This window comes from Labrus bergylta, chromosome 13 (assembly GCF_963930695.1).
Source record: "Labrus bergylta chromosome 13, fLabBer1.1, whole genome shotgun sequence".
In the NCBI taxonomy this organism is placed as follows: domain Eukaryota; kingdom Metazoa; phylum Chordata; class Actinopteri; order Labriformes; family Labridae; genus Labrus; species Labrus bergylta.
In genome coordinates, this window is record NC_089207.1 from 24,294,846 (window position 1) to 24,306,295 (window position 11,450).

Consider the following 11,450-nt stretch of genomic DNA (forward strand, 5'->3'; position numbering starts at 1 on the left):
GACTGAAATATTTTAAGTAGTTTTTATATCATTTTAAATATCATTTTATACTTTGAATCCTATTTGTAAGGGGACATATACTTGATGTTGCTGAGTGATAAATCTAATCTGTCATGTCTCCACTTTAAAGTCCCTTCACAGTGGTTGGAGTGTTGATCAAATCCACCAGCTGACGGCCATAGACAAGTGGTTCCTCCACAAACTCCAGAGAATAACACATCTGGAGCAGCATCTGCAAAACTACAAAAGGTTACACATTGCACACAGACTCACACTTTGTTCAAGAATTAACCATGTGTTTATTGTTTATTTGGATCCTCATTAGCCACTACCTAAGTAGCGGCCACTCTTCCTGTGGTCTACTCTTACAAACATGAGTTTAAAATCTAATTATTAAAAGTCCAAGACGGTACGGAAAAAGACAAAAATAGAAGTAAATGACAGTACAATAACAGGCAAAGTACAAATCAAGAACACCAAGATGAATCTATTGCAAGTCAAAAAGGTTGTCTCTCATATGTTCACATTATATCTATGCACTCACACAGTGTTGGACAAATCTTATAATTCTTTTTCCTACTTAAAACACAGCAGAGAAACTAAACAATGACTTACAAGGAAAATATACACACATACAGTACAGTACATACATACATAAACACACACATATATATATATATATATATATATATATATATATATATATATATATATATATACACACACACACACACTATACATAGAAATTCTACTCTAATGATCAAACATTGTTATTTTTTATACATCCAATATCATTTGCAACTCTTGAATTCAGGTTACTCTTAATTAATTGTTCAAGTGTTCAACATTGCATATTATCATGCTTGTAAATGCTGGCCCAGTATCTGGCTCTGGTCTAGTTTGTGCAGTGTTTTAATATTTCTCAACAACTAAAGTATCAGTTCCAGCTTCTGTATAGAGACACACTCTCTGAAAATCCTGCGATGAAATTCTAACATTGCTTTCTTGGTTTGGGATAAAAATTCAGTGGAATCATTTTATTTCTTATGCATTTGGAAGGAAATTGCTCTCCCGCAGTTGTCGCATAAAATGACAAAACATTTATTTCAGGAGAGAATGATGGTTCACAGCAGGGGCCTTAAAGTTAAACTGAGCAAACACAAAACAATTCACTAACTAAAACATGTGTTACTTACTGGTAAGTTTTATCCAGTGCTGTTTTCAAACCTCAGGAAACGTAACAAGATTGGTTAAATGCAGACATTAAAAATATGTTGCAGTTATGCTCCCATTGCTTTTGTTATTGTGTTTTCTAAGCTAGAAGTTAGCTTCCTGCCTTAGCAGAACTATTTTCCCAAGCTGTACCCGTGTAACTCTGCAGCATTTCAAACTTCAAATGCACCACATATTCCTTCACCACAGCAACTTTTGTGAATTTCAAAATCCATCTGCCCTCTTATCCCTTTAAAGGCTTTCAGCTGACAGCCTCTGTGATTAGAAATGGATAAACATGTATGAATATTCCTCAATAAGAACGTTGTAATCTTTAAAGATCAAATGAACCCAAGTCTCTTCACGTCTTTCTTTTCTCTCCGGTGGTTTGCCTCCCCTCGGCTACGTCGCTCTCGCTTTCTTTCTGCCCTCGGGCTCTTACCTGGACAGCCACTGTGAATTTTCATGGCACAGCCACAGGTTACTTGCTGCAACCTTCTGACTCTGCTGTTCAATAATTAATGGCGGGCTGTCTGGTGGGCGCCCACTGCAACTAGCTGACACATGGAAGGCTGTTAAAGTCTCCACTGCCTCTGAAGCAGGGGACATTGAGATGGGCACACAACAATAGGCTGCTACCAGACTGATGGAGCGTAGAGCTGAATACAGGTGGGCGTCAGGCTCTACCGCTCTGCAGTTATTGTTAGTGTGAGCAACAGCGCTGTTGCTTCTACAGTATTGCTTTAGTAAGAACTGAAGGATTTTTATCTATTGAACTGACTAATCTTCTTTAAATTCAATCAATCCATTTTTATTAGTTAAGCCCCAATTCAAATACAAATGCTATCATCAAGAAACTTTACGTAAACAGCACTTCTGGACTGTGGTCTTCCTTTGAATATTTACAGGGACCCAACAATAGTCCAACATTTGCAAAACCCCAACACAATGAACAGTGGTGAGGAGAAAAAATAAGAGGGTTGTGGTATTTTTATTATCACCATACCTTATGATGCGCTCGAACACATAACCACTGATGTATCCTGGGATTTTTGGGTGTTTCAGGTCTTGTTACATCAAACATTCGGACGTCCGTTTGCCTCCAACCATCTATTCATCCCTTCGTGATCTGACCCAACTCTTCAGATTTAGCACAGGAAAGGCATTGTACCGAAATAGCTGCTTTGTTTCTTTTTAATCAACTATCTGAGAAATACAACTTACAGAAAACACACTTTTTCCAATAGTTAAAGGTCAACAATACATTCGATGAAACCTACATTGTCTTCCTTCAGAGCCTGACACCAACCCTGTCCGACCCTTTTCTCTCCTTTAACACACTGACTATAGGAACCCCTCAATGTTGACACAAGACTTGAGACATATTTATCTAATGATCAATAGGACTCTCTCTATTAATACACAAATCTTCACTCTGTGTAGGACATTGCATACTGCAATTCAAGGTGGTCCATAGGGCCCACCTGACTGAGGTCAAGTTAGCTACTATCTACCCTTATGTAACTCCCACTTACAATAAATACAAACACTGGGATGCTGCCCTGTTCCACATGTCCTGGTGTTGCCCTCGTTTACAAATAATCGAAAGAGGTCTTCCATACTATACCCTACTACCCTATTGTTGCCTTGTTTGGTGTGGAGGGATGGAATGCTGAACACACTTGGCCAGAGTCGTCAGGATGTAATGTTAGTGCAGTGTTAAATTGGAGGTGCTGCGTTTCTCTGTTTCCGTTTCTCTGGTTCGGAGAAAAAAATATTTTAAGACCTTGGGAAACTTTTTTTGTCTCTGACACCACCTGCATGTGGAGGTTGTTTACTGCCACAGGATTCTGTTTATCTTTTTTGTCCAGCATTTGACAGTCGGCCCAACCCTGGTGCCTTTTTTTTTTTTTCTTCTTTATTTCAAAAACTCAATGAAAATATTTTGGAAAGAAAATAAACACCAGACACCATCACCCTGGTGACCCAACTGAAGCTGATCAGACCTCGATTTGTGTCTGAGTAGCATTCCTCCAAGACTCGCTCCTCTTCAACCACAGCCATCTTGAGGCCCTCTCTGCTCCCTCTTTGCTGTGTTTGATGGCCTGCCTCTTCTGTCCTCCAACCTTGTCTTGTGGCAGTCTTCCACAAGGTCAGCATATCTGGCTTTCTTCATCTCCACGGCCTCCTCTGTCTGGCCCACCCAGGGAGCTGTAGGCTACAGCATTACCACCTGTCTTGATGTTTCTGACTCTGTCTGGTCTGAGCGTGATGACTGGAGCTGTTTCCCCACGGTGACCACCAGCTAACATTCCTTGGACATTGTGAGCTGTCCTGTTGTGCCCTCTTTTGTATTCTTGTCTTCTCTCTGGCCGTTTTGAAGAGGATGGTTTGCAGTGCTGATTTGGGGTGTTTGGACTGAGCAATGGCTGAGCTGATGGTGGCTGGGCTTAGCCTTGGAGATAGGGTGAGACGCTCAGATATCCAGAGGGAGCTCGGAGTAGAGCCGCTGATCCTTCGCATCGAAAGGGGCCAGTTCAGGTGGTTCTGGCATCGAAGCCCCTGGTGGTCTTCCAGGCACGTCTAATTGGGAGGAGACCCACGGGTAGACCCAGAGCTTACTGTAGGGATTATATAGCTCTTCTGGCCTGGACCAAACCAAAGTACATACTCGGTTCATAAAGATACTTATTGTACAATACAAAGATGAGACAATTTTATATTAACAAGGTTCCAACTATTAAGTTGAAAAGCATCAAATGAAAATTGAGACGACCCAAAAAAACCTCCTTTATTCCATTTCTACTGTGGATTTTGATGCATCTTTGTGTTTTCATAAGCACACATCAGAATGTGTGTTTCACTCTCTGCACACAGGAATGAGAACATAAAACACTGAATGTTTTTTTGTGTTTCACGAAGCGTGCACATTCAGTATGTTAATGGCATGAAATGGATTGCCCTCTGACTTTCTACTGTTCCCCCAAAGAGGTTTATTTTACACCTAACAACCAAGCTGGCCAGATACTACTGGCAGGAAGTATCTTTCCTTCCTCTGATTTGGACTGAGGACTTCTGCTCTCTCCTTTTTGTCGTTTCTGGGGTTTGTTATTTCTCAGCACAGCTCGGCACGGTCGGAGTTTAAACACACTTGACATTTCCAATATTGTTGCACTACAAGGTCATAAATAATTCAGATAAGGAGGTGGGAGAGAAAGTTGTGGTTATCCAGAAACAATAATTGGTTCTATTTCTACCTGGAGTTTATTAAATACCACACTGGTTGTTTTCTTTGTTGGAGAAGATCAACATCCGTTTTATCAACGTGTATTTATAGGATTGGAAACATTAGTTGTGCACCATCCAAAAATGCTTCTATAAACTTATAAGCTATCAGAAACACTACCATTGTAGATGTTTGCTTTACATAATCCACATTAAATAAACCCATCCAGTCCTTTGTTTGTGGTCTGCATAAGTGTTACAACACAGAGGAAAAGTGCTCTGTTTCAAATTTGCTCATTTGCTGTGTGATGTCACAGTGGGAATCTGGAAAAATAAAAATACCCTCCCCTCCCCTGGTATCTCCACCCATGGACTCCACCCCCAGCCAGAGAAAACCTTTGAGAAGGTCCACTATTTTTATTCTCGCTACAGAGGAGTGATGTCTACTCAGGGGAGGGTGATTGCATTTAAAGAGACACACACACCAAAACGGAGCGTTCTGAGAGAGCTGGTTTATACAGGGTCACAAACCTCCTCTGGTGCTTGATTCATGTTATATTGTGACCAAAGCACAGCACAGATGTTTCATTTAGACCACAGTGGACTGTTTGAAAGGGTTATAATATGTCCTCTTTAAGATTATGGATTTAAAACTACTACAGTGAAACGTCTTTGGAGCTTATCCTTATCTCTAAATAAGTCAATGTCTGTATTTACTGATATCATAAATTAGGAATCATATTATGAGCCCTAAATGCTTGAAATGGTGTGGGGTTCTGAATGGTCAGTTGTATTAATGAAATTCCTCATTGTCTTTTCAAACAGTGACACAGTACCCAGAGGTCTGCTGCTGAAGGCCAAGCAGGACGGCTTCTCAGACCGGCAGGTTGGTCAGATTCTGGGCTCCACTGAGAGAGCAGCCAGAGAGCTGAGGCTCCTGCACGGCATCAAGCCCTGGGTGAAACAGGTGAGCATCACAGGGTCACCTTCTTTGAGCTTTCATCGTAGCCTGTCTGATGATGGACACCACTAACTGAATGTTACTGATCAATACACACATACGTACTTACACAGAGAAGCTTTGTTTGGCCACAGATGTAGATAACAGGTGAGAAAAGAGATGTAGAGGACATTTTAATGGCTGTTTTGATTAGATTGAAGTTTTGGATTTCTAGACCTTTGACTCAGAAATAACAAAGAAACAATCTAACTGCAACTTATGGGTACTAACATTCAGTAGAGATAAACATTTAATGACAACTTTTCTTTTCTGTTAAAGAGGCCTTTGTCAAAAATACATTTGTTATTAAAAAACCCAAAACAAATGTCTTTGGCCTTGCAATTTATATTTGTACTATTATTAGCTGTAAATGTTTTTGTCCTACTTTTGATTTTATTTGTCAACAGCATGAGTTTCCTAGTTAAATAAAGTCGAGTAACACACACACACACACACGCCTTCTTTCTTCAAGTTGTCTTCTGCGTGACACCAAGGCTGGGTAGCCTGCAGATTGAACCTAACTGTTGTAGTTCAAACTTTGTTCTGCATGTTTCTTGGCAATACAAATATGAATAGCTCTCTGAAACCTTAGAATAAAGTCATATCAAGTTCATGACTGATTTCTAGTGAATGTGTGAGCACAAATGAAACTTTTTTTATCTACATCTGAATTAATCCAACTCCTTTTTTTTTCTGATCCCGTTCCTCAGATTGACACCTTGGCTGCAGAGTATCCAGCAATGACTAACTATCTGTATTGCACTTACAATGGAGAGGTACGTGCTTCCTACCAACCAAGAAAATTTATTAAAGAAGCATAATGATCGATGTATTTAAATGTATTAATAAAATAGTTTTCTTATAGAAAATACAGTTAGAATTACTATAACCTACTACGTCTATAAATGAGGTACATCCAAATATCTCTCAGCTTAAAAAAAAAAGAAAACAGTTGATGAATTTGTATTTTATTTGGTGAAAAAAATGTAATAAAATACAAGTCATTATATAATAGAAAGATCTGTGTGGATTTCAACAGGAGTGTGTTATTAACATGTTTTTTATTGATCCTGTCCATCAGGAGCATGATCTGGAATTTAAAGACAAGGGAATCATGGTTCTCGGGTGTGGGCCTTACCACATTGGTAAGTCCAAAAAGAGAGAAGCTGTTCATACAAAGGCTTTTCTTTTTATACCAGCAATCAATGATAGCACTGCTGATGGCACCTAAATGACCATATTCACCAACTGCAAAATGTTAACTGTGTGTTGGCCAAGAATAGAGTTATTTGAAATATGTGATCAAGCAGACGTTTGGTTTTTTTAAGCATGATATTTAAACATTTTCTAATGGCCAACATCCTAAAATGTATTTGCTCTTGGATTCAACAGGGAGCAGTGTTGAGTTTGACTGGTGTGCAGTGTCCAGCATCAGAGCTTTGAGACAAATGGGCAAGAAGACAGTGGTGGTCAACCACAATCCTGAGACGGTCAGCACCGACTTTGACGAGTGTGACCGCCTTTATTTTGAAGAGCTGACCCTGGAACGCATCCTGGACATCACCCAACAAGAGGTTAGAGCACATATGGACACACACAGTTTCATACGTATCAAAATCATAAAGAGAAATAACCTTTCTCTTACCTTTAAATATGAAAGGATGATTTCTTTCTTTACCTTTCCATGTAAATCTGGGACACTATTACTGTTGTACAGATCATATTTTAAATTAGCAATATTCCACATTTTGTTATGGTATAGCGGCCTGAGTATGGGAGCATATCCCAGCATGCATTGGGAAAGAGGCAGGACAGGTCGGCAATCGATCCCGGGGTCATATTGGTGATAGTAGCTGCTTATATACACATGGTTTAATGGAATCTGATAATTTAATGATTATTCTAATACATTGCACTCAATACAAAGCTCCATAGAGCAGATGAGTATTGATCAACTACTGAATGCGTATGTAATTAAAGAAGTGAAGCATGGGAGCCGATTCTCAAGAAGGGCAGATAATTGGAAATTCAACAAAAGGCAGTATTCTTTGCATATAGATTTATTGGACTGAGCCTGGGACTCAGCATACACACAGTTGCATAATGACGATAATGGATCTGAACAGATGTCAACGATGCTGTGAAAAATAACCTCTCTAGGGATTCATATTCACATAAAACCGGAAAAGCTTTTCACAGATGTGCAGCTTTTTCTGCAACCAACCCAAAAAGACTCGACCCATTTGAACCCTAATGACACCTAACAAAACCCTCTATTGCAGTACGAGAGAATAGGAAAGCTCTGAATGAGTCCCAATGGGGACGTTCATTATGCAGCATTATAGACCTGAGATTTAAGAGCTAGGATCTCTATTGTTACAGGTGAAAAGTAAAAAAAAAAAAAAAAAAGGTTTTAAAGGTAAATTGACCTTTTGTTTTTTTAACACACGTCAAATGTGGTGGTGCTTACTGAATATTTAAGGTGATATAATTTTAGGATGTATTTGTACATTAATCTGTTGTACCTCAATGACTTTCTGACAAAGTCCTTTTAAAGTGCTTTTTACTTCAGAATACTGTAACTGAAGAACTAAAACAAAAATACAGATCATTCTGAGGTACATCCTCTGAAGGCTGAAGTCTGCTCGTATTATTGACAAAACATTTAAACAGAATATGTTAACAAAAAATACAAACACAATCGTGTCTGTGGGGACTTGCGTTGGGAACAAGGTCAGGAAAATTGGTCTGGTAGCTGGAGAGGTGCTAGTTCACTTCCTGAGCACTGCCAAGGGGCCCTTGAGCAAGGCACCAACCCCCAGTCTGACAGCTTTCCATTAGTGCATGTCCATAGGATCCTTGTTTGTGCTTGTGTGTGTATTTCAGCCTGTGTGTATGTAGCATGTCTCAATCCCTCTTGGGATCAATTAAGTATAGATAAAAATCATACATTGTTTTGAGTCAGTTTGCTCTCATGGTTTTCTGTACCCTGATATAAATATAAATAGAAGAGGTGATGTAACATGTATGACCAGGCAACCTTATTACCTACTGCTCAGTCTGCTGTAGATGGATTACAGCTGATCCTTTATATTGCAAACAAACTCAAAGGCATATATATATAATGACTACTAGACTGATATTTTCCACTAAAATGTTTCTCTGTATTTTACGGCGTTGTGTTTTTGCACACCAATGTCCATTGACTTTCCCTTACAGAGGAATTATAATCCAGTTAAAGTTGCGATGGGATCAGGATGTGATTAAGTGTTTGTTTGTTCAGGGTGAGAGCATTAACATCAATCCTTCTCTCACAGCTACAGTCCCCTCCGTGCTTTTTGTGTGTGTGTATGTGTGATAAATACGGCATTAGAGCATGAAGATAAACCCTGGACAGGAGCAGGAGAGCAGGCCCATGAATAATGAAGAGATACAACCTGGCATTACCATGGAAACAGCATCCCCCTTGGATCCGCTCGACAGAAAAAGAGGCTGCAAGCTCTTATTAAAAAGAGCTAACACATTTGTTAGCCGCACACATACGGACACACTTTCCTGGTGGTAACATAACCTGTAGCCACACCATGATCAACTTGTTTTTGTTTTTCTCGTAATTTCATTGTGTGATCACAACCCAGAGTAAATGGAAGTGGCCACAGGTTTTAGACCGTTAATCTTGGCTGATAGAACAGGAGAAGGGTAGATCATCTTGTCAAGTGGTAAACCCTCCTGTCAGTGGCGTTCTTCCACTTTTTGTTATGTTTATTAAAACCTGCTGTTCTATACTCTTTCAACAAATATACCCTTTTCTTTTCAGAGTTGCTCTGGGAGCATCGTCTCGGTAGGAGGTCAGATCCCCAACAACCTGGCTGCCCCCCTGCACCTGAACGGGGTCAATATTCTCGGGACGAGCCCCCTGCAGATCGACCGGGCCGAAGAGCGCTCCGTCTTCTCCAGTATACTGGATGACCTTGGGGTGGCACAAGCCCCATGGAGGGCCCTCAGCTCCCTGGTGAGAGTGACAAATAAATGTAGCACACTATTTTGTGATATGGGTTTGGAGAATATGCTAAACCAATATATTTTAGGAATGTGTCCATGTGAGTGTTGCAGAGTGTTACCTTGATGCCAGTGTTATAGTATTACTCAGGATAGTACTCCACCCAGTCTTATGGCATGTTCAGGGTGTTTGTTAGTTTAAACACATGTTTTTAAAATACATTCCAATCTAGTTAAATTTTATTTTCCAATTTTAGATTGATGTTTATTGTCACACACTGGTTCAAATAAGTCACAAAGAAGAGGTGTCACACATGACACAAAGTTTACAGGAAGTTAATTTACTATAAACCAAAGTGAAAAGAATCATCAGTATATAATTCTGATAAATCAATCATGATTGCGATGTATGTGTGGATGAGTGCAGTGCAAACAAAACCAAACCAGCTGGTGGAGGCCTGGGAGGAGGAGAGGAGAGCCACACTGGGGATTTGGCTACTATGCCCTGAGAGCCCAACTAGCCCAGGTGCTCTTAGTTGGACTAGCCGAGTCCTCTAGGAATAAGGGAGACAGAACCGATTAGTAATAGTCTGTTTATAAAGCTAACGCAGTGACATAAACACTTATATAAAAAAGAAATGTTTGGATTTTACACTCAAACTTCATTTTACTGTTTTAGCAAATAAAATGAAAAATTAGGAGTTTCTTGCCCTTCGAGTTCATGTTGAGTCAACTTCTGTTAAAATATCACGCAAGGTCAGATTTTTTTTTAATGCATAATTAGGGCACTTGCACTTTTTTTTGCTTCATTATTTTTGTATGATTTATAGACTTCCAAAGAGTTTTTTAGTAAAGGGATTGTACTTGCGTTGTTAGTCGTGGATATCGGTCTTGGTCTCGTGAACACTTTTTGAACATCTCGGAATCAAAAGCATTTTTACTAGGTCTTGTCTCGGTCTCAGACTAGGTTTAAAAATCAAGACTGGTTAAGACCACCACTGATAGGCTATTTTTTCCATGACATTACTTTTAATTAGAAGGAAAACGGCCCTTTCTTAAAGAACAAATAACTTCAATTCATCCATAGTTTGATTTTTATGCCCTGGTTACAGACACAACCTTCCAGGTGTTACGGTCTGAGTGAGTGACAAGGCGGCTGCACACAAGATTATGATTTTTCTGTGATATTCATGGTGCAAGTCTTGTCTCTGTTTTGCCCTGCCTTGGTCTTGACTCTGTCTCGATCCCTAAATGTCTCGGTGTTGTCTTTGTCTCGGAGCACTCAGGTCTCGGTTATGTCTTGGGTCTTGGTTAGTTTGGTCTTCACTACAACACTATGTTGTACTACCTAAAAGCCACACCAAACTTCCTGCCCTTTAGCGATAACCTTTCCCTACTCGTCTTATTATCTGTAGAGCTTTCTTCCTCTGAGAGGCTTTGTGCCCCTCTTCTTACTGATGTGTTAAGCGATTTTGCGTTTGGCCCTCTAAACTAGCTCGCAGCTATATCAAAATAAAACACTCCTAGGCGCCTCAGTGGAATATGTAGAGCACCGAGATGTGTCTGAAATAAATCTCTTCCATTACAGTTTCTCATGTATTCATGAACCACTGAGGAGAGATTAAATGTTACACACAGATACGTTTCCCTGACAAGAAAAAAAAGGTTGATGTTATTGGGCTAAAATACCTCCAGCAGGACGTGATGAGGTGCTTCTTTGCAGCTCTGGAAAGCTGTTTTTTTTCTTCTTTTTAAATCGTACTCCACCTGGAAAGTGAACAGCGGATAATGATATATAGAAAAAGGCTCGATCGGCTGAGGGATGTGGAGGAGAGAGAAAGAGCGATGATGATGATATGAAGCAGCAGGAGTAGGACATGCAGCCTTGCTTTCTTTGCTACACACTGTCCATGACTTCAAACCTTTATTTCATTCCTCTTTCAGGACTGTGTGTGTACTTACACTCTCCATTTTACGCTTTTAATTAGTTCTGTGATCAGTTTAATAGAGACTG

The 11,450-nt window shown here is 39.8% G+C and overlaps 1 protein-coding gene across 1 annotated transcript in view; it reads left to right on the forward strand.

The window, feature by feature from the left end:
* cps1 (carbamoyl-phosphate synthase 1, mitochondrial) overlaps positions 1-11,450 on the forward strand; it is a 52,053-nt gene that overhangs the window by 18,615 nt on the left and 21,988 nt on the right. Inside the window, exons 21-26 of the mRNA XM_020635654.3 lie at positions 131-249; positions 5,263-5,404; positions 6,148-6,213; positions 6,519-6,582; positions 6,830-7,011; positions 9,255-9,449. Coding sequence (XP_020491310.1) covers positions 131-249; positions 5,263-5,404; positions 6,148-6,213; positions 6,519-6,582; positions 6,830-7,011; positions 9,255-9,449 — 768 coding nt within the window. The remainder of the gene's footprint in view (positions 1-130; positions 250-5,262; positions 5,405-6,147; positions 6,214-6,518; positions 6,583-6,829; positions 7,012-9,254; positions 9,450-11,450) is intronic.